This window comes from Dermacentor silvarum, chromosome 8, assembly GCF_013339745.2.
Source record: "Dermacentor silvarum isolate Dsil-2018 chromosome 8, BIME_Dsil_1.4, whole genome shotgun sequence".
Lineage (NCBI taxonomy): Eukaryota > Metazoa > Arthropoda > Arachnida > Ixodida > Ixodidae > Dermacentor > Dermacentor silvarum.
In genome coordinates, this window is record NC_051161.1 from 181,267,163 (window position 1) to 181,291,508 (window position 24,346).

General features: G+C 45.1%; 1 protein-coding gene and 1 long non-coding RNA gene across 2 annotated transcripts; both read right to left on the reverse strand.

The window, feature by feature from the left end:
* Positions 1-4,421: 4,421 nt before the first annotated feature.
* On the reverse strand, positions 4,422-8,790 carry LOC125947829 (uncharacterized). Its single transcript, XM_049673264.1, has 2 exons — positions 8,583-8,790; positions 4,422-4,774 (listed from the first exon to the last, which is right to left on the reverse strand). Exons 1-2 carry the CDS (start codon positions 8,770-8,772, stop codon positions 4,647-4,649), a joined length of 318 nt encoding a protein of 105 aa, XP_049529221.1. The 5' UTR covers positions 8,773-8,790; the 3' UTR covers positions 4,422-4,646.
* Positions 8,791-11,342: 2,552 nt separating this feature from the next.
* On the reverse strand, positions 11,343-22,979 carry LOC119462915 (uncharacterized). Its single transcript, XR_005194286.2, has 3 exons — positions 22,937-22,979; positions 20,543-20,624; positions 11,343-11,504 (listed from the first exon to the last, which is right to left on the reverse strand). It is a non-coding gene; the product is annotated as an uncharacterized LOC119462915 (long non-coding RNA).
* Between the last annotated feature and the right edge of the window lie 1,367 nt (positions 22,980-24,346).

A 24,346-nucleotide genomic window follows, 5' to 3' on the forward strand; every position in this document is an offset into this window, starting at 1 on the left:
CGTTCAGACCGCTCAAATGATGTTCATAATTGCATATGACATGTATCTACGCCTTAAGAATAAATTCCTTTCATTCTCTTCTTTGTTTTTTCTTTCTTTTGTTTTTTTTTAATGCCGCTCGGTGATCTTTTTCGGTCTTGGGCCGGGTTCGGGCCGGTTTCGAGCCGGGCTCGGGCCTAAGATAAAGGGGTAGCGGGCCGGGCGGGTAACGTAAATTATTTCCGGGCCCGCGCCGGGCCCGGGTCTCGCCATAAAACTTTTGGTCGGGCTCGGGCGGGCAGCCCAACCTAAAAACGGGCCCGGGCCGGGCTGAAAAAAAATCGGCCCGTGCAGTGCTCTATCCCAGATATAGGCAGTACTATTGATGATCAGTTTATCGTACACGAGCTTAACTTTTGCTCCCTTATCCTTATCGGACCGAGCTGATTCCCAAAGAAGTTTTCTTTTTTGCAGAGTTACCTGTGAATAATCGTCGGAACCACTCACGCCACTGCCTGTCAGTTTGCTGCAATTCTTAAAAATGGACACTTTCTCATTGAAATCATACAGCCTGATAATAACCGGCTTGTTCTGCCCAACCCTCCTTTACCCAAGTCTGTGTAATCTTTCCACTGACGTCACAGAGACGCCCAGCTGTTTGGAAAAAATTTTCTTTAGCACTTTGGTTTCAATATCTGATCTTGTTGCTTTCGCATCCTCTGACACACCAAATACAATAATATTATTGCGTCTGGCTTTGTCTTCAATATCATTTAATAAATAATAAATTTCTGTTGCTGGAGTTGCACAGTGCGCTCAAAATCGCCAAACAGTACTTTCAAGTCTTAGCAATTTAATGCACTGATTGTTTAATTATTCTAGTTTGCTTTCAACATCTGTCAACCGTACTTCAATTTGAGTTTGCTTGTCTAAAATGAGTTGAAGTAGTTCCTCAGTTGTTGGCCCCGAATTACTTTCAATATCTTAAGCACAATGCGGCACCACATGATAAGCCAACATTCACGCAACTTCGCCGCGAGCGGCAGCACAATGAGGCAAATACAATTTGAGCGAAGACTTGTCCTATAAGAATAGTAACGAACCTGCAAAGCAAGCCAGGCATGCTTAGATGACATGGTCACTGCGGTGCTGCCACTCCCACTGAAGGCCGTCGGCTGTAGGGAAGGATTTATATGCTCACTGCCGGAAGATGACGTCCCGCTTGCCGGAACTTTGCACTTGTTCTCGATGACGTCACTTGCTTCATGAGAAGTTTGTGCAGGCAGGGCTGGAAAGCTGTTGTTTGAAGTCGTGCAGTCGATGATTAGCGGCAGAACCTGCAAAACAAGCCAGGCATGCTTAGATGACATGGTCACTGCGGTGCTGCCACTCCCACTGAAGGCCGTCGGCTGTAGGGAAGGATTTATATGCTCACTGCCGGAAGATGACGTCCCGCTTGCCGGAATTTTGCACTTGTTCTCGATGACGTCACTTGCTTCCTCAGAAGTTTGTGCGGGCAGGGCTAGAAAGCTGTTGCTTGAAGTCGTGCAGTCGATGATTAGCGGCAGAACCTGCAAAACAAGCCAGGCATGCTTAGATGACATGGTCACTGCGGTGCTGCCACTCCCACTGAAGGCCGTCGGCTGTAGGGAAGGATTTATATGCTCACTGCCGGAAGAGGACGTCCCGCTTGCCGGAATTTTCCACTTGTTCTCGATGACGTCACTTGCTTCATGAGAAGTTTGTGCGGGCAGGGCTAGAAAGCTGTTGCTTGAAGTCGTGCAGTTGGTTATTAGCGTCAAAACCTGCAAAACAAGCCAGGCATGCTTAGATGACATGGTCACTGCGGTGCTGCCACTCCCACCGAAGGCCGTCGGCTGTAGGGAAGGATTTATATGCTCACTGCCGGAAGATGACGTCCCGCTTGCCGGAATTTTGCACTTGTTCTCGATGACGTCACTTGCTTCATGAGAAGTTTGTGCGGGCAGGGCTAGAAAGCTGTTGCTTGAAGTCGTGCAGTTGATGATTAGCGGCAGAAACTGCAAAGCAAGCCAGGTATGCTTAGATGACATGGTCACTGCGGTGCGGCCACTCCCACTGAAGGCCGTCGGCTGTAGGGAAGGATTTATATGCTCACTGCCGGAAGATGACGTCCCGCTTGCCGGAATTTTGCACTTGTTCTCGATGACGTCACTTGCTTCATGAGAAGTTTGTGCGGGCAGGGCTAGAAAGCTGTTGCTTGAAGTCGTGCAGTTGATGATTAGCGGCAGAAACTGCAAAGCAAGCCAGGTATGCTTAGATGACATGGTCACTGCGGTGCGGCCACTCCCACTGAAGGCCGTCGGCTGTAGGGAAGGATTTATATGCTCACTGCCGGAAGATGACGTCCCGCTTGCCGGAATTTTGCACTTGTTCTCGATGACGTCACTTGCTTCCTCAGAAGTTTGTGCGGGCAGGGCTAGAAAGCTGTTGCTTGAAGTCGTGCAGTCGATGATTAGCGGCAGAACCTGCAAAACAAGCCAGGCATGCTTAGATGACATGGTCACTGCGGTGCTGCCACTCCCACTGAAGGCCGTCGGCTGTAGGGAAGGATTTATATGCTCACTGCCGGAAGAGGACGTCCCGCTTGCCGGAATTTTCCACTTGTTCTCGATGACGTCACTTGCTTCATGAGAAGTTTGTGCGGGCAGGGCTAGAAAGCTGTTGCTTGAAGTCGTGCAGTTGGTTATTAGCGGCAAAACCTGCAAAACAAGCCAGGCATGCTTAGATGACATGGTCACTGCGGTGCTGCCACTCCCACCGAAGGCCGTCGGCTGTAGGGAAGGATTTATATGCTCACTGCCGGAAGATGACGTCCCGCTTGCCGGAATTTTGCACTTGTTCTCGATGACGTCACTTGCTTCATGAGAAGTTTGTGCGGGCAGGGCTAGAAAGCTGTTGCTTGAAGTCGTGCAGTCGATGATTAGCGGCAGAACCTGCAAAACAAGCCAGGCATGCTTAGATGACATGGTCACTGCGGTGCTGCCACTCCCACTGAAGGCCGTCGGCTGTAGGGAAGGATTTATATGCTCACTGCCGAAGATGACGTCCCGCTTGCCGGAATTTTGCACTTGTTCTCGATGACGTCACTTGCTTCCTGAGAAGTTTGTGCGGGCAGGGCTAGAAAGCTGTTGCTTGAAGTCGTGCAGTCGATGATTAGCGGCAGAACCTGCAAAACAAGCCAGGCATGCTTAGATGACATGGTCACTGCGGTGCTGCCACTCCCACTGAAGGCCGTCGGCTGTAGGGAAGGATTTATATGCTCACTGCCGGAAGAGGACGTCCCGCTTGCCGGAATTTTCCACTTGTTCTCGATGACGTCACTTGCTTCATGAGAAGTTTGTGGGGGCAGGGCTAGAAAGCTGTTGCTTGAAGTCGTGCAGTTGGTTATTAGCGGCAAAACCTGCAAAACAAGCCAGGCATGCTTAGATGACATGGTCACTGCGGTGCTGCCACTCCCACCGAAGGCCGTCGGCTGTAGGGAAGGATTTATATGCTCACTGCCGGAAGATGACGTCCCGCTTGCCGGAATTTTGCACTTGTTCTCGATGACGTCACTTGCTTCATGAGAAGTTTGTGCGGGCAGGGCTAGAAAGCTGTTGCTTGAAGTCGTGCAGTCGATGATTAGCGGCAGAACCTGCAAAACAAGCCAGGCATGCTTAGATGACATGGTCACTGCGGTGCTGCCACTCCCAATGAAGGCCGTCGGCTGTAGGGAAGGATTTATATGCTCACTGCCGAAGATGACGTCCCGCTTGCCGGAATTTTGCACTTGTTCTCGATGACATCACTTGCTTCCTGAGAAGTTTGTGCGGGCAGGGCTAGAAAGCTGTTGCTTGAAGTCGTGCAGTCGATGATTAGCGGCAGAACCTGCAAAACAAGCCAGGCATGCTTAGATGACATGGTCACTGCGGTGCTGCCACTCCCACTGAAGTCCGTCGGCTGTAGGGAAGGATTTATATGCTCACTGCCGAAGATGACGTCCCGCTTGCCGGAATTTTGCACTTGTTCTCGATGACGTCACTTGCTTCCTGAGAAGTTTGTGCGGGCAGGGCTAGAAAGCTGTTGCTTGAAGTCGTGCAGTCGATGATTAGCGGCAGAACCTGCAAAACAAGCCACCCTATTGAAAATTTGCCCGATGCTGGGCATGATGGAATCCATCATCCATCATCACGGTGGATTATGGTAATGGGCATGCTGGGCAGTGGGCATGCTGGGTGATGGGTAGAATGCTGGGTGGGAATGCTGGGTGATGGGTAGAATGCCGGGTGATGGGTGGAATGCCGGGCGATGGGTGGAATGCCGGGCGATGGGTGGAATGCCGGGCGATGGGTGGAATTCTGGCCGATGGGTGGAATTCTGGGCGATGGGTGGAATGCTGGGTATAACAGTGGGCACATCAGGTCAAATGCAGGTTGTGTAATGAATCGAAGGAGCAGCCATTGCACTTAGGAAGCTCATGATGGGCTATCTTCATGCGTTCTTGAGTCTTGCAAAGTGTGCAGTCTGTATCTACATGTGGCCAAGTATGCCGCTACATTTTCATGCCATAAGGAATCAATGTATAGCACCATAATATGTTCCATATCTTCAGACTTTATTGAAAAAATGCAATAGGTTAAGGCGATTCACATCTTCCATACTCGCTTGCCCTCGCGCCCGCTTCTGTGAAGAAGCTCCAAAGGTGCTTTGTTACAGAAGCAAGGTGGTGCTGGTGGCCCCATCGGATGTTCCCCGATGTACTTCTCCAGGCAGTCTAAAGAGTGCAATAAATATAGAAATAAATTGTTATTGAAACCATTTGTAGTAATAAGTGAATGTAGGAAATCTGCTGCAAAAGATTCAACAAGTTTCAAATAATACAATGCAGCATATATTACACACAAATATGCTACCCAGCGCACATGGCAGAGCAGATTTATTTTCAGCGAGAATGTATGCACATGCATCACACTGTTTTGCTGAGTCGCATGGGATTTCAGTAGGTGTTTGCCAAAGCTACGCCTCTTCTCATCAGGAGTTTGGCTTTACTGCGAAGTTTAGTCAAACAGCAGCTGCATTCGAAGCACCGTCAGGCGGATTTATTGCTTCCGATTTCGCATAATTTGTCTGCTCTTCAACCACCCAAATTTCTCTCAGATTTCGAGAGCCACAACTTGGCTAGACTGTCTCTAACGCAAGGTTGGCTTAACGGGCATGTTGGTAAAGTTTCATCTTTGGTTAGCAGCGCGACGATCTACATGGAAGCGAGAGAAGGGATAGGAAAGAGCGCTGACTTACAATTTTATTGTGCACGTAATCAAGGTTTGAATACCACGCTAAGGCACAAAAGAAAAAACAGAAAGGTAGCACGTATTCAGGACTCGGCTTCCAATATACAATATGCAAATCATGTGGTTAAATATTGCACTTCTTTATCGCACAGTGACAATGAAGGGGCACTGACACAGCGCTCCCCAGATTTGTGAATTTTGAGCGCTTCAATAATTTCTCTGGTATGTTTGTTTTTGTTGCGACTGATAATTTGTGCGCTATCAAATAAGGGTTTGCAACGGTGGTCTCTGCAATGAATATCCAGATGACCAGAAACGGAGTTGAAAACATGATTGTTATGCTCCTTTAATCGTTCATTGAGACAGCGTCCCATCTGACTAATGTATTCGCGGCCGCAGGAAAGAGGAATGTTGTAAACAACACGTACAGCGCACGTGACAAAGCGGTTATTATGGTTGGTTCTGTAGCAACTTTTTCTTTCTTTAGGATTACAGTTGACCTGCCTGCATAAACATGACAGCTTATGTGGTGCCGAAAACACAACATCAACACCAGCCCACCGACCAACTTCTTGAGAGTATGGGACAACGTGTGGATGTAAGGGATGACGGTGACTCTCTTCCTAGAAGTGGCAGAATCTGGGTTGCTAGCTTTTCCTTGCTTTTGCAAGCTTCCGGCTACTGACGCAGCAGACTGCCCGGGTCGCCCGATTGCTCGTCTCCGGGCCTGTCTCCCGAACTGGTTTTCATTAAGTGGTGACAGGACTTTGAAAAGGAATTGGTGAAGCATAGGCAAACCATTTCTTGCTTGATGAGCATTGAATGGGCTGAGTTAAAAGAGCTTTGCAAGCTCTGGGTTCATACATCCAGCACAGCTGGTTGTTCCTAAAAATGAGTCTGAGGTCTAAAAACCTAATCGAGTCGGCAACTGGCAGCTCATGGGTTAAGACAAATGGATGAAGACATTCTTTAAACAGCGATAAAGCATCACGGCAGCTAGTTTCGACAGTGTCAACGTGAGTATCTAAACGAACTAAAAAATTATCTACAAACCTAAAAACATGCCACGAAAGACAGAAGGAGTTTGGAAAGCGCACGGCGGGAAGACGTATCTACAAAGGGGCGGGGTTTGCATCGGTTCATGCATAGCGCCCATGCTGAGTGACATCTTGCTAGCCACTCACGGCTGTGCACGTTCCAAACTCCTTGCGTCTTTCGTGGAAAAAGTTTTTAGGTTTGTAGATGATTTTTTGGTTCTTTTAGATACTGACGCCGACACTGTCGAAACTAGCTGCTGTGATGCTTTATCGCTGTTTAAAGAATGTCTTCATACATTTGTGTTAACCCATGAGCTGCCAGTTGCCGACTCGATTAGGTTTTTAGACCTGACTCATTTTTAGGAACAACCAGCTGTGCTGGATGTATGAACCCAAAGCTTGTAAAGCTCTGTTACCATTTAACTCAGCCCATTCAAAGCTCAGCAAGGAATCGTTAGCCTATGCTTCACTAATTCCCTTTCAAAGTCCTGTCACCACTTAATGTAAACCAGTTTCGGGAAACAGACCCGGAGACTTGAGCAATCGGGCGATCCAGGCAGTCTGCTGACGTCAGTAACCGGAAGCTTGCAAAAGCAATAAAAAGCTAGCAACTCAGATTCTGCCACGTCCAGGAAGAAAGTCAGCGTCATCCCTTACATCCACACGTCCCATAATATCAAGAAAGTTGGTCGGCGTGCTGGTGACGATGTTGTGTTTTTGGCACCACATAAGCTTATGCAGGCAGGTCAACTGTAATCCTTAAGAAAAAAAAATTGCTGCAGAACCAACCATAATAACCGCTTTGTCACGTGCGCTGTAGGTGTTGTTTACAACATTCCTCTTTCCTGCGGCCGCGAATACATTGGTCAGACGGGACACTGTCTCAATGAACGATTAAAGGAGCATAATAATCACGTTTTCAACTCTGTTTCCGGTCATCTTGGTATTCATTGCAGAGACCACCGTTGCAAACCCTTATTTGATAGCGCATAAATTATCAGTCGCAACAAAAACAAACATACTAGAGAAATTATTGAAGCGCTCGAAATTCACAAATCTGAGGAGCGTTGTATCAGTGCCCCTGCATTGTCACTGTGCGATAAAGAAGTGCAATATTTAACCACATGATTTGCATATCGTATGTTGGAAGCCGAGTCCTGAATACGTGCTACCTTTCTGTTTTTTCTTTTGTGCCTTAGCGTGGTATTTAAACCTTGGTTATGTGCGCAATAAAATTGTTGTAAGTCAGCACTCTTTCCTATCCCTTCTCTCGCTTCCATGTAGATCGTCGCGCTGCTAACCTAAGATGTCTCCAACGAATGCAGGAGACCTGCAAGGTGCTAGTTCTGTCATCTGCTACCGTTAGCCTGTTGCTCGCAGTCTGTATTTCATGCAGTGGGCGAGGAAGCGGGTCGTAACTTTAGCATTAGCCAAGTAGGCATAAAATTTTTTGAATGTACAAGCCGTAGTCACGGCTGGTTTCCATGCTTTATTTAGCTGCAATGATGGCAACCAATGTTTTAGTGTTCTTTTGAAACCCCATATAGCTTCCTTGCTAAGCTAGCCTACATCTTCAATGTAAAAAAGCCTAAGGAAGCATCTTAATATACAGAGCAATCTCTTATGCTCATTTGTTCCTAAAAACCTTTTTAGCAACAAACGGTATTTGCAGCAGACTGTTGATGGCAGTACAAGAGTTACTGGCACTTCATTCATAAAGCAATTGAAACTGTGCAGAAAAACTAGGCGTTACAGCCACACTATGTTGTCATCCGTTCTAATCCAGGCTGGCCGCGAGTTCTAGAACTATGCATGATGCCTAGCACCTTGACTTTTTTAGGGCACTGATAACAGGCATGAAAATTTATAGGAAGCTGCACACAGGTCAAGCTCAACTATCCATGTCATAGCGTACATGTGAATAATGTGCGAGGTGTTTTTTTTGTGTAGTAATTCTTTCCTCATCTTTATGCTCAAATAAGGCACATGTTGCCAGCTGACTTTCTTGATTGCTTCTCATTGAAACCGATTATAGGGGAAACTGCAGACAGTTTTCGCAAGAAACCAATATCTCAATATTATCCTATGCTGCTTTGACAGTGCATATATACGGCTTAAGAAAAAGACACATGTATAGGCACTCGCATCATTCTTGCTTTGGCATTTCTTTCCATTGTGTGTACATCAACGTTAACTTATCCAGATAACTTTCAGATATACAGTCAAGTTTCTTATGAGGTGAATGTTCACTTACTCTTCACAGCAGCCACTTTCTCTGGTGTTGCCAGACGCTTCCCAGATGCATCAGAGATAGTCCGGCTGGCCGGCCCAGTCGGGCTTCTTTCCCCAGCTTGTGTTGGTGTCCACAGATGCTGTGCCAGACCTAATGCGCACTTGGCTTCGGAGGTACACTTTATTATGTAATGCCACTTGTTGAGTGGCATCACAAATCCCACACCAATCTGCACCTGCAACAGATAGAAAGTATATTTTTTTGACCAGTAATCGTAACCCTAAAACACACTTGCATAAAGCAATATTCGTATAGGTTAGGTCCTTTGATTTCTGATAAAATCCCATAATTTACCATTTCTGCACCTCGAACAAGCGTTATAAAAATCGGGTTAAACACACTCTTACCACGAAATTAACCTTTCTGTAAAGGATATTAAACTAATAAAATTTCCCCACCTTGTGGGCAGCAAGCAGTCATAGTTTATACAGTTTAACCTTGCAATAAGGAAATTGATGGAGAAAGCAAAAAATTGGTTCAAATAGGCACAGTACCACGCAGAGAACAGTGCAGAAACGAGTGCCATCGTGGCCTCCGAGATTGTAAGCAGTGTCACACTGAGAACAGAGCACACGTGACCTGAGGGAGCGCGTGCTCTACCTGTACACTGCACGGCCTCGTTCTGAAGAACACTGGAGAAATACCTTAAAAGCATGATTACCCTTGCACGGTTGAAAAAGAGTGAATTTCCTTGTGATTTCTGAAATCCACATGCAGCACTCACTCATCTTCGCAGTTAAATCATCGTCATGACTAAACTGGTGCAGAGGATGCACCAAGTCCCGTCACAATTGCAAACTTCAGAACTTGGTGTGCACCCTCCTTTTACTGCGATCGGATTTGACATGTTGTTTTAACAGTACGGTGCTATTGAGTATGTTCATTATATGTGGACGCAGTTTGAACAGGCATGGTCAGAAAATAATAAATACAATAAAATGCGGTCATTTTAAACCAATAATTCGTTATATCTGCGATTGTTATAAGCGAGAACTGTAGTGCACATGAACATAAGCTGCAAGAACTTTTTGACATAGCGCTCCACTAATAGCACAAGTAAAGGCATTTGATAAACCGCTGATAAGCCATCACTGTTTCTCACTCCTGCGCTACACTCGTTACTCGTGCCCTCATACTACACTACAAAGTGCAGCTAAAGCTATGAATTGCATTGCACGGCAGAAGTAAGGTTCCTCCATTGTCTGCCCCTAATCACTCTCCCCATTAAGATAGCTTAATGGAACCTTCACAAACGCTTCAGTGTTGCACAATGGGCGACCCCCTCCGGCATTCTCAGAACACAAAATTGGCTCTCGTCATGTCGGTTCTGTCCTTCCTCGATGATTGACTGGTTGACAGCTTTTGCTCCTAACGCCGAGGTCACCTGGAGCACCCTGTTGACATCGTGATGCACGGAGGCAGTGCCAGAAAGGCCAGGGGAGCAGTACATGAGTTTTTTTTTTATTTGTGGCATTCCCAGAGCACATAGCACTGCCGCATCACCAGACTATGGTCATGGCATTCTCTACATCATGCGCACATTTCTTTGAAATATCAACTGTCAGATGTTATGTTTAGGGGCCCTTTAAGAAATTTTCTTCATTTATATCAAGGCCGTCATATTCACCAAGGCTTTCTAAATAAACGTTCAGTTTAGACAGCAACAATTTTGTGTTGTTTCCTTAGTCCTTGATTTTCTGTGCTGTCCACAATGCATCATTTCCAATCAATGTCTTTGTGTATCACTGTTCAAACACCATATTGTTTTTTTGATAAGCTGACCTGCAATACATCTTCAATGTAAAGTATCCTAAGGAAGTGTCTCAAAATAAAACAAAGCAATCTGTTATGCTCGTTTATTTTTAATAAACATATTCTTGCAGCAAATGGAAATTGTGGGAGACTGTTTGTGGGTGCTAAAAAAGAGTTACTGGCAGTTAGATTTACAAAGAAATTGAAATTGCACAGAAAGGAAAAGGCTAGTTACAGTCACACTGTGTAGTCATCTGCTCTAATCCAAGCTGGAGGCGAGTGCTGAAACTTTGTATGATGCCTCAGTGCCTTGCTTTTTTTTGGCGTCGACAACAGGCATAATTTATCGCAGGCTTATCACGACAAATACAGATATCCATTTTATAACTGACATGCCACTAATGTGCAAGGTGCTTTCTTTGTGTAGTAATTCTTTCTTCATTTCTATTCTCAAATAAAATGAAATCGCTGCAAGTAAGCCAAAAGTACTGATAGGACACATGTCACAAATTTCAATAAGACAGGTGTGCTTAGAAATCGCATGGCTCTGAATGTTGCAGATTATAACAAATAGATCACCACCGTCACCACATTGGAAAGACAGTGGTTTAAATAGCTTCTTTTCAGACCACACAATTTGCCAAGCTGTGTCAGAACCAAATTAATTTTACTCAGAAACATTTTTTCAAGAGCATTAGGATGAATGCTGCAGCATGGAAAACTATGATCGAACATGTCAAGTCTGCATTACACTTTTCAAGGAACATAAGGTGCTGAAAATCTCACATGTCTTTAAGACAATAAACAGTAGGCACTAGCATCAATCATTGTTTGGCATTTCTTTTTGCTGTGTCAACGCTACTCATCCAGATAACTTTCTGATATACAGTAGTGAATGTAAATCATTCAGGTAACTGTTCACTTACTCTTCACAGCAGCCACTTTCTCCGGCGTTGCCGCAATCTTTCTGGTTGAATCCAAACTGTGCGGCAGGCCTGCCCAGTCAGGCGTCTTTCCCCAGCTTCTGCTGGTGTCCACAGGCCCACATCTATTGCACACTTGGCATCTGATGTACACTTTAAATATACTGCCACTGTTATAAGGCAGCACAAAGCCTACACCAATCTGCACCTGCAATAGATATGAAGTGTTATTTCTTTGACCGATACTCATAACACTAAAGCACATTTGTATAAAAATATTTTGTAGGTTAGGTCCTTCGATTTCTGAAAAACCCCCAAGCCCTTTTTTGTGCTGATGACAAGTTTCACAGTTCAAACTAACACATTCTCAAGATATAACTGTAACTGCAGAATTATTCACCCAACATACACATTCTCTTGTATAGCTCAATAGCTTCGGACATGGAAGCACTTCAAATACTAGTATAGTGTATACAGGCGAGGTCAACATAAAGTGTATGAACACACCCAGACATATTGCTAACATTCAAGAAGAACTTTTATTTCCCGGTACCCCATCTTGTACCTCGGCTTGTGCGTCAGAGAATACATGTATAAGTGTAATCATTAGTACGACAGCAAACAATTGCGAAAAAAAATGCTGACGCTTGCACGGTAATCTCAGCTCATATGCAGGAATTCCGATTTTTTTTTGACAACACAAAATATTTGCTAATACATACGTGACCAGCCCTGACAATCCACTCATTCTGTTGAGTCAACTCACACCCATTTCTACCTAGAATACGGTACTTTCAAAACAGGAACGGCAGCCACATTTTAAGAATTGAAGGAACAACAAACCATTTGGTGCCGTTATCTGAGGCTCACGCAGCCTCATTCGCACATCTGCCTGTTTAGCCTATGTAGCTTCTTCCACAGAATAATCCAATGTGATATATAATGTATGCTCTGCATTTGACAACACTTTACCATTTTTTTACATTTTACACTTGTGGCCTTCCTGGTAAATGCTACCTAGTTTGGTGCAGAATAGACAAAGTTGATGTCTGCTTGCTGTGCTTTTCAAGTTGTGTGAAAGGCTGTGATATACGGTCCTGCAGCATCCTTTATCTTGTTAATGGTGGCACCCCCTGCCATTCAGCACACATCTGCCTCTGCAGTGACTGTTTGAGCAGGCATTCTGCAACGAGCACCAGGAACTAACTTGGGTAGCCAACCTCGTGAAGGTTTGTCGCCTGCAACCAAAAGGTTGCATTCATTAGTTGCTAGCATGACTTTCTTTTGCACCAAAAATGTAGTCGATTGCAGTGCATGTGTTATATATTCTATTCCATTAAGCTGTAGAAGCTATATAGGCCAAAGGTGCTACATTATGTGAGCACAGTAAAAAAAAAGACGTCACCAGATAGTGCTTTTTGTGCCTTCATTGCTTCAATGTAGCTGCCATCCCCATTCTGAATGTGCTCTTATTCGATGCTGAAATGGGTCGAGTTGACTCTACAGATTACAGATAAGTGGAGTTTTAGGATTGGTGATCCGTGCATTGGTAAACACTCTAGTACATTGGCAAATAAAAAAATGAATTCCTTCATATGTGGACAGATGGCACTACAGTTACAAGTTTTTATCGATATATACCATCGCTTCGTTTTGATCAGCTTATTGAAACCACACTGACTTTTGCTATGACAATGACTTTTGCTATCCAGTGCACCTCTAAACTTTTTTGGTTTTTGCATTTTTCAGAAACCTGGCGCTACTAAACAGTTGAGTGCACGTGCATTTATTACAAGAGCTGCTAAATGGCTAGCGAAACTAGGGAATGTTAATGACAGAGCGAGACAGCCAAAAAACAATGTAAAAATGGGTATGGTAGCCATTTAGCTGCCCTTTAATAAATGCGCTTGTCGTCCACTGTTTAATAGCTCCAGGTTCCTGAAAATCCCAAAGCGAAACAAATTAATTGTAACAATGTATAGCAACAGCCAAAGATGTGTGCCAGGACGGCATAACTTTGTCTATAAAAAAGATGTTATTTCAGGTTAAACACTTGTATCTGTAGTGCCTTCTGTGAGCATGCCAGACGATACGGTTGGTTTTCCTCATTGCTTTTCACATTATCATAAGCGGTCAGTGTTTGTTCTAAAAAAGTTGTAATGCGAAAAACCACAATTTAGTTCTCTTGGCATGTGTCAAAGATTACATTAACAAAAACAAATAATATTTGGACTGGCTAGTATAAATTCATGGTACCATGATGATGATGATATGTTGTTTTGTGGCGCAAGGGCCAGCTATGGCCAAAGAGCGCCAAGACGTATTGTACTGAGTGAGCAATGATATGATCAATGACAGTGGGTAGGTGTAGGGTGGCTGTAAAGGGGCCTAAAATCCTGCGCACTAAAGGTGCGTAAAACAGACAAAATTAATAAAATCATGACAATGACGTGATAGGGGCACAATGAATATAGTATAAAAAAAGGTGTAAGCGATACAAGGCACTACTGCCTCACAGAGACCCTTAGGAGCAAGGGCCTGGAGGAGAGTGCATTTCAAATATGCGGTCGCAGCAGCGTCCTCTGAAAGAGGACGCCGCTACGAATCTCTCGGGCGAAGAACTTGCAAAATGTCGATGTCGTTTAAAAAGGCTAAAACTGAATCGTTCTGAAATATCGGGTCGTTATGTAAAAACATCGCTGGATGAAGGGGTATATTCTCTTTATAGGCTTGAACAAAGTGCTTTTTTCTTTCAGGTTCTATTATTGGACACTGTACTAGGATGTGAAGTACAGTAAGTGCTTCCCCACATCTAGTACAGGTCGGGGGTTCGCCTCCAGACAACAGGTAATTATGTGTGCCGTAAGTGTGTCCTATTCTGAGCCTACAGAATAGGACATCATTTCTTCTAGATTTCGTGGTCGATGGCCAGTTCCCTAAACGGGGCTTAATTAAATGGAGCTTGTTATGAATCTGGCCGTCCCACAAACGTTGCCAGTGGACTCGAAGTCTCTTGCGTAGATATGGCTTCATATCGAGAACAGGGACGAGCATAGATGTGTCGCCAGCTTTTGCCTTGATGGATGTGGCAAGCTGGTCTGCCAGTACATTTCCCTCGATGTCTCGGTGTCCTGGCACCCAGCACACCACAACATGCTGCCCAGACGCATAAATACTACATATGAGTGAATAAAGCGATACTATTACAGGATTTTTGTGCCTCTTAAGAGATTTTAAGGCTTTTACTACGCTCAGTGAGTCTGTGTAGATGATTGCTTTTGGTATTTTCGATTCTTTGATGTATTTAAGAGCCGACAGTATTGCATAAGCCTCTGCTGTGAAAATGCTCGTTAGGGGGTGCAGGGCGTCGGCATCTGAAAATGATGGACCAACCGCTGCATAAGAGACGCCAGCATGAGACTTTGATGCATCGGTGTAGAATTCCGGACAGGAGTATTTATGCTGCAGTTCAAGGAAGTGCATTCGAATGTGTGTAACCGGGGCGTGCTTCGTAACATGTAAAAAAGACAAATCACAGTCTACAATCTGCCACTGCCACGGTGAGGCCTCTATAGTGGGTGGCATTTGACGATGTTCAAAGAGTGGGACATCCATTTCCTCAGCCAGACTTCTCACACGCAACGAGAAGGGCTCTCTTACTGCAGGTCGGTTATGAAAGAGGTGGGAGCTGGAAAAATCATTTACGGTGGAATATGAGGGATGTTCACTGTTTGCTTCACTCTAAGGAAATACATAAAAGCTGTGTAGGTCCTCTGCAAGTGGAGTGACCACTCATTGGATTCCACGTAAAGGCTCTCTACAGGGCTTGTCCTAAAGGCACCTGTAGACAAGCGAATACCTAGATGGTGGATGGGGTCCAGCATCTTCAACGCGGTTGGGGTGGCTGACTGATAAATTATGGCCCCGTAGTCTAGGCGTGTTCGTATGAGGCTTCTATACAAGTTTAACAGACACTTTTTGTCACTACCCCATGTAGTGCGTGACAACACTTTTAAAATATTCATTGTTTTCATGCACTTGTATTTTAGATGTTTTAGGTGTGGTATGAATGTTAGCTTAGTGTCAAGAATTATGCCTAAGAATTTATGTTCCGTTTTTACAGGTAGACGCTGTCCTTGCAGGTCAATGTCGGGGTCGGGGTACAGTCCTCTCTTTCTAGAAAAAAGGACGCAGGCGCTCTTTCGTGGATTTAGGCAGAACCCATTCTCGTCTGCCCATTTAGCCACCTTGTTCAGACCAAGTTGAACCTGCCGCTCACAGATTGCAAGGTTGCATGATTTAAATCCAATCTGTACATCATCGACATACGTTGAATAAAACATGTTGCGTGGGATGTATAGACGCAAGGAATTCATTTTTATAATGAAGAGAGTGCAACTGAGCACCCCACCCTGTGGCACTCCGGTTTCCTGCACAAAAGGTCGTGATAATGCATTGCCAACTCGAACACGGAATGTGCGATTCAGCAGATAACTTTCAATGACATTTAACATATTTCCACGTAGACCAAAGTGGGAGAGGTCTCTCAGTATTCCAAACCGCCATGTGGTGTCGTAGGCCTTTTCCATGTCTAGGAATACAGATAAAAAGAATTGTTTGTGAACAAAAGCTTCACGTATCTGTGCCTCAATACGTATTAAATGGTCAATGGTGGATCGACCCTCGCGAAAACCACACTGGTATGGGTCAAGCAGCTTGTTTGATTCTAGGAAATCTATCAGACGACGGTTTATCATTTTCTCGAAAGCTTTGCAGAGGCAGCTTGTTAGAGCTATGGGCCGGTAACTCGATACGGACGATGGATCCTTGCCCTGCTTCAGGATAGGGATCACTATGGCCTCTTTCCAGGCAGAGGGGATCTCGCCGGAGGTCCATATAGAGTTATAGAGACAGAGAAGGGTTTTCTTCGTTTCAGAGGGTAGGTTTTTCAACATGTCATATAGTATACGGTCAGGGCCTGGGGCAGATTGGTTGCAACAGGTGAGTGATGCATGCAGCTCTGCTAGGGAAAAAGGTAGGTTATATGGCTCGTTTCCGGTGCTCTTTCGGTCCAGTTTTTGTTTTTCTATTACTGATTTGTATCTTTTAAACGGTGGAGAATAGTGTGATGAACTGGACACATGTTCAAAATGTGCACCCAGATGGTTCGCCTGGTCCTCCAGGCTGTCTCCCTGCGTGTGTACCAGGGGAGGCGGATGTGTTTGTCGTCCTCTTACTCTATTCACCCTGTTCCAAACCTTGGCCTCATCCGTGTACGAGTTGATACTTGATAAAAATGTTTGCCAGCTGTCTCTCCTGGCTTGTCTGCGTGTTCTCCTACCTTGGGACTTGATTTTCTTGAAACTGACAAGGTTTTCAGCAGTAGGATAATCGCGAAGCTGCCTCCATGCTTTGTTCTGCTGCCTACGTGCGTTCCGGCATTGTTCATTCCACCAAGGAACACGGCGTTTGCTAGAAAGTCCACTTGTTTGGGGAATACACTTACAAGCTGCGTCAATTATGAAATTAGTCAAATACTCGATGGCACCGTCAATTCCGAGCGATGAAATGTCAGCCCACGAGAGCTTACTGGTAAGTGCTTGGAATTTATCCCAGTCCGCTGCATTGACCTTCCACCGAGGAGCATGTGGTGGAGATTCGTATTGTCTTGGTGCTCTCAGCAGTATTGGGAAATGGTCGCTCCCGTAAGGGTTTTTTATAACTTCCCATTCAAGTTCAGGCAATATGGATGGAGAAGCTATGCTGAGGTCTATAGAGGAAAATGTTTTGTTTGCAAGACAATAATATGTAGGTTCTTTTTTGTTAAGCAGACAAGCACCGGATGAGAACAGAAAATCTTGAATTAGACGGCCTCGCGCATCGATGCGAGCGTCGCCCCACAGATTGTTGTGTGCATTGAGATCGCCCAGAACAAGATAGGGCTCTGGCAATTCGTCTATCAAGGACTGAAATTCGTGTTTGTGTAAGCGGTAATGTGGGGGTATGTAAAGCGAGCAAATTGTGACGAGTTTGTTTAGGAGAACAAGTCGGACTGCCACTGCTTCAAGTGGCGTTTGCAGCTTCAAACGTTGACACGCTATGCTTTTGTGAATTATAACGGCAACACCGCCTGAGGATGCACGAGCATCATCGCGGTCTTTACGAAACGTAACATACTGTCGGAGAAAGTTCGCATGTTCCGATTTTAAGTGAGTTTCCTGTACACACAGCACTTTTGGATTATGTTCGTGGAGAAGTTCTTGTACATCATCGAGGTTCCTAAGAAGGCCTCTGATGTTCCATTGTATGATTTGTGTATCCATACTGAATGTAAATGGGTGCTGTGTGTACTAAAAAAGGAAGTGTTGCCTTAGATTACAGAGCCCTTTCCAGGCCCTGTAACGCGGGATTTGTCCTTTCTGAAGCGGTCGAGCGAACCTCGCCGCTCCTTAGGCGCTTGGTGCGCCGTCAGGATGGGTGTGGTGTCCATTGCCTCTTGTGAGGCGCCGGACACGCGCTCTTGCGAGCGAGAAGTTTCACGAGAAAGTCTCGCCGCGAAGGACGAGACATTTGCGCCCATCATCCCGGAGGTCGATGGGGTTGCCTTTGGGCCTGAGCTGCGCCGGCTGTTGCCAGCGCCAGCAGGAGCCCGTGAGGGTGAGGCAGCCTTGACTGCACCCACCGTGGAAGCTGCTGGCGGGCCTGCAGGTTCGTTACGCGTAGCGCAGGCTGCTACCGAGTGCTGTTGTGGTGCCGGCAACCCTAGGGTAACCGGGCCTGTTTGCTGGTTGGGTGGAGTAGACTTCGCTACTTCCACCCTAGGGGCAGGAGCCACAAGCGACAGCTCGCTGCGCGCGGGCTGGGCAGGTGGCAATAGCCGCTGCGACGCTGCCCCTTGACGCGCCGCATCAGCGTAAGTGGTCGTGTGGAATGGTGAGCACCTTTTGCGTGCTTCCTTAAACGATATGTTTTCACGGACTTTGAGAGTGATAATTTCTTTTTCTTTTTTCCAGTTCGGACAAGACCGGGAGTAAGCTGGATGCTCACCATCACAGTTGTCTGAGGCATGACCTTGGGTTCCACATTTCGCACATGTCAATCTGCCACGGCAGCTCTGCGAGCCGTGGCCAAATCTTTGACATTGGAAGCATCTTCTGGGATTAGGAATGTATGGCCTGACAGCTATCTTCGTATATCCGGTTTCTATGGTTTGTGGCAGATCACAAGTGGCAAAGGTCAGGATGAGGTGTTTTGTGGGAATTTCTTTATTGTCTCTTCTGATAACGATGCGCTGTACGTTTGTTACGTTTTGTTCTTTCCAGCCTTCGAATAGTTCGGTTTCGGACAAGTCGATGAGATCTGCATCAGACACTACTCCACGTGCTGTGTTCATAGACCGATGCGGTGAAACGGTAACAGGTATGTCGCCAAATGCCACAAGCTTGTTTATTTTACTGTGCTGTTCTTTATCACGGATCTCAAGGAAGAGGTCCCCGCTCGCCATTTTGGTAACCTTATAACCAGGGCCAAGGGCTTCAGTCAGGCCTTTTGCGACTAGAAAAGGTGATACGGTTCTAGCTGGTCTTTCTGTTTTTTCGCTGTGAACAACTTGGAAACGGGGAAAGATTTCTCTCGGTTTGAATAGGCTTATTAGTTCTTCGGTGCGTCCCCTCTTGTGAGGGTGACGATCAAGTAAACGGGGAAATGCAGGCGTTCCCATATTATTTTCGTTTATTTCGGCGGCAATGGCGGCCACCCACCACGGAGCACTACTAGGGGACGCTGCAGCACTTAACGTGTAAGGCTGCAGACGCCAGCCGTGCATTGCTGCTATAACCCAATATAAAATACCCAAGAGAGGGCACATACACAGGGTTAACCCAAGCCACCTATGAAAATGTAGAAGTAACAGAAGAGAGGAGATGATAGGATAGTAAAAGAAAGGAGACAGGAAAGCAAAAGGTTGGAGAGGGGGATAGGAAAAGGCGACCACCGATTTCCCCCGGGTGGGTCAGTCCGGGGGTGCCGTCTACGTGAAGCCGAGGCCAAAGGGGTGTGTTGCCTCTGCCGAGGGGCCTTAAAGGTCCAAACACTCAGCGTCGGCTCAACCCCCAGGATCCCCTTTTCCCCGGACACGGCTAAGCCGCGCACGGTTAGACGCGGGAGGGTCCAACCCTCGTGTGCTCGGGTACGTGGTGGCGCAACCCACCAAACGCCTGCTGCGCAGACGCCCCTGCGGGGTCATGGTACCATGGCACCAAGTTGAACACAATAAGAGGAATATCTTCTTCGTGTGTTCCACTTCTCATGCAAAAAAAACAATGAAAGATTGAAGGTGTAGGTGCACAGACATTTTATGCCTCAGAAAGCATCAACTTTCTGTGTGCCTGCCAGTGAAACCTTCATTTATACTACACCTATCAATAGTCTAGCATTTATTTGAGATGCCACCGAATAGTTATGAGACTGACAATGCCACGGGATAATGTACAGCCATATGTAACACTCAAAGCAACAACAGCGAAAAACAGTGTGAGCCACACCTACTTCTAGCTTTGCAATAAGTAGCAACTTCATTGACTCTTGGAAAAGCATACATAATATCTACTGTACAGGACAATGAGGCACACATAACAGATGGAAGTTACTGACAAAAGCATATGCACACTATTTCTTGAGTTTACTCAGTTATAGGATAAATTGAAATGCGAACAGGAATATTTGTTACGCATAATTACATGGATGTGCAACATGTAATCACACTGTAGCTGGTTTCTAAGCATGCAGTAGTCTCAAGTGCATGTTTTGGAGACTAAATTAGACCGCTGTTACAAGTGCAGCTAAACCAGGAAATGAACCACTTTCAAGTAGTTTCAGAATTGGTTGCATTTGAATTCTTATGGTACATATATTTTGTACATTCAGTAAGTTTTTCATTCCAAATCAGTACTTGTGCCTGTTCCCCTGTTTCAAGAAAATTTTTAAACTGCGCGACGACAAGACGTGAACAGAAACATTGAAGCTCACACACGTTTCTGTTCACGTTGTGTCTTCTTTGCGCAGTTTAAAAATTTTTGCTGAATCTATGAACTGACTAGCCCAACAACATGCCTTACTTCCCTTGTTTATGCATCACAGTTGCAATTCATTCAGCCCGACCACACGAGATGTCACACTGAAATTCCATAAATCTATTTTACAGCTACGATAATGACAAAATGATTTAACAACAAAGCCTAGACTTACCTACTTATATGTCTCTTCACTCAGGCATAGGTCAGTGCTGCTCACAGATATTAATCACCAACGTCATCTGCAGAGGAAGAGGCTGAAAAAAAACAGGTTTTCTGAAAGTACAGAAATACAGGACAGGCTCTAAAACTATGTCGAGTGACACAACAGATGCTAGTCAATTTAGACGTTATTACGTAAAAAAGCATACAGTTTCACACAGACAACTGTTGCACTGAATAAGAGATGACACTGTGACAAACACAAGGACTATTTTAGCACTTGCGCATTATCTACCAATCAGCTGATAAGTTTATTATGAGCAAATAAAGACTGAAAGGATTCCAACTGATACCACTAATGAGGTGCACCTACTGACACATTAAAGTAGCTACTCCACAGTCTGAGATTTCAGGAAGGAAATATGTTTGTGAAGTTATTGAGGTGTTACCTGAAGTGTAATAAGTGTACAATAAATTTATTTCCGTGTGATGTTCTATTCACAGTGACAGTTCAAAAAATCTGCTAAGCCACCTTTGGTATTATGCATGTTGAATTTCTGGAACTTTTCGGAAATTTGCAGTTTTTTTTTCAGTATTTATGCTTTCCACAGGTCTGTTTACGTCCGACAAAGTAGTACCAGCTACAGCTTGCTTGCTCTGAGTGTGGCAGTAGTGATGTGTTATGCCAAGGCAATTCCAGCTGACCTGCCTTGGATTCAAAGCAGTTTAATTCAAAAAACAATTATGGGGGTTTTAAATGTCAAAACCACCATCTGATTATCAGGCACGCCGCAGTGAGGGACTCAGGAATAATTTGGACCACCTGAGGTTCTTTTAACGGGCACCTAAATTTAAGTGCACGGGTGTTTTTTACATTTTCCCCCCACCGAAATGCGGCCGCCGTAGCCGGGATTTGATCCTGCGGACTCGTGCTTAGCAGCCCAACACTATAGCCACTAAGCAACCACGTCAGGTGGCGGTTTAATTCTAAGCATGCTTGACCACATACATAATGCCTAACCACATAAATAATATGCGACAAGTTCTAGATCACACAACTCTGCCCACTTTCTTGCTCCATGCAGGTGAAAATTCAAATTTACGACACCACTATCAGAGGAAGTAGAGCAGGTGCTTTATAATACCTGACAGTGATATGCAGTCATTATTTCACTCTAAGAACAAGCGAAATGCATGTAAATGGTTTCTTGATGAACCCATCACCACATAAAGAAAGCAGCAGACGTCTTCCACAATCTACGTAGTGCACCAAATGGCAAGTAATAATCTCAAGCTCAGGTGTACCTTCAAGGCATGGGCACACATACAGTGCAGGAAGCTTACTGCCCATTCGAAGCCAACATGTGCCGTATTTTACAAACAGCTTGATATAAAATATGCAATTGGAATATTATTGCCTCTTCCATACTGACAGTGTTATGAAATGCCTTTGGACCTGTTGCACAGAATCGAAATTTTCACATTCAAACAGTCTCTCTAATAAAAAAAATAAAGCTTGTACAAATCAGTGCATACATTTATTAAGAAAGAAATGGCAACTGTTCTACAGTGTTTCGCCGATAACCACTGCAAACCACCACTCAGGCTCGCAAGCCAACAATTTGCCATTGCATTTGTCCCACACTTGTAAAATGAACGGAAAACTACTACGCAAATAAAACGAGAACACAGCTGTCTATTTCAGGCACAGTTTTCTTGCAGTCCTGTACGAACTACCTCGGTTTAACAGCCCTTTTCAGTGCAAAATGAAATCTGGAAAAACGCAATTAAAGAGAAGCATTTTCTGTAACTGCGTAAATCCGCCGAGGATACTGTAATACGAAGTTCTCTCAATATGCATCAGCTATCAACTTCCGTGTCACGCTACACATATAATCGTTTAAATCTATTCCTTAAACGCCGATAATTAAAAGTGCAACCGTGCACACTCATCACGGCTCCGTACAAACAAAATGCGCCGCAAAACAAACACTTCTAAATGCAACGTAATTTGTCTTACGGTATCGACTCTTGGTTCGCAGAACACCGCGGTGGCTGCAGATATTTTTAGCGCTGTAGCTCGGACGTATTCATACCGACGTTTCGGCTTCGTTACGAGTCAATACAGCGTTTAATGCAAACCGCAAATTTAAAATGCACGGTGATCATCTTGCCGGCGGAATTTCTTTGCGTCTAATACTGGGAAAATTTTACGAGTGGTAGTGCGCACGTCTTATCTCACTACCAGCGCGTATTAGTAGCGACTAATCTCTACAAACGTAGTGCGCAAGCAGATTCAACGCCACTGCAACCGCATTCGGTACCACGCTGTTCAATTTCCAGGGAAACAATGCATAGAGCAATGATAACGCGCAACGTAAAAAGGATAGCATGCACGGCTACCTACCTTTGGCACGAAAAACACGCGTCCGCCCGTCTTGTGGCGATGTTACGGTGGCTAGATGGGTAGGTGTGCCGACCGAGCGTAGTTCACCACTTCTCCGCATCATGACGCAGAAGTGGCGCTGCGGACAGTAGAACGGTAAAGCCCCTTGATGTTAGAAAGTAGCGACACTCTCCCCCACGCGCGCGCTTTCCTCCTCAATTCTCCTCGGATTTCTCCCCCTCACCGGGCCGGCGCGGCGCTGAACCCTCCAGTGGCTCGCTGCAGCCGCATTAGAATCAATGCGCGCGCTTGTTTATTCGGCCCTTTGAAGCGTTGTATGGGAATTTATCCCTTGTGAAACTGTCATGACGAAAGTACGTTTCCGATAGAACGTCATGCCATTTTTTTAGGACGCTTCGATAAATACAAGCGGAAGCGCACCGAAAAAATGAGTACCAAGCAGTGGCTGAGCTGTTTACCTCTACGTGGCCACTTGGGTTGTCCGTAACGCGGAGGTGTATTGGGTGCATACAATATAAGCAGCGTAGAGTATAAACGAGAATTTGGTTCACTATCTTCGCTCTTAAAAGGCTCAGAGAAGGTAACCTAGAAGAAATGTGATAGTTTACTTAAAATGAATTCGCCAAAATGAGTGGGCCAAAAGCCTTTGTACCAATGTCACTGTGCGAAATACGTGCTGTGTTTGCGAAACAGCCAACATAGAACTTTACACACGCGCCTGTATTCCGTCACTATGAAACGACGAGAAATTACATTCCATCACCTCTGGGAGTAACCTAAGTCTCTCTCTCTCAAAAAAAAAAAGCTGATTGCTTACACGGAATCTGCTAAGACTGGCACTTGATAATTAACTTACAGACTTCAAGATGTCAAGTTTATCATAATTGAGGGAGATTATCAGAAGCGCGTGGCTTGTACTTAATGAACATGCGCGAGTAATACATAATACCACTTATCTACCTATAGATTGCGGTTCATGCCTTTGCAACATAAAGTACATAAAGAAAAAAATGCTCGCAGTATTGAAACTTTGCAAAGATACAATAAGCACGCAATAAGAGTAAAATAGTTCCTTGGCTTCACAAGTATCAGGCGCAAGGATCACAAGCACACACACACACGCGCGCACACACATACATGCACACACATACACGCACACAAGCACGCACATACACACACACGCACACAACTACAAAATATGAGTTACAGGCATTAACTCACAAATTACATACATTTGAAAACTAACGCACGCGCGAAAACACAAAAAGCTTTGTCACGGCTCGAAGAGTCAACGAAAATTTCAGCCGACACACTTAAAAAAAACTATATGCACAGTTATCGGTGCTCTGTATTAAACTGAACGAAGAGTCCGGCTATGCGAAGAGCATTAAAATCTCCATGCAACTTCAT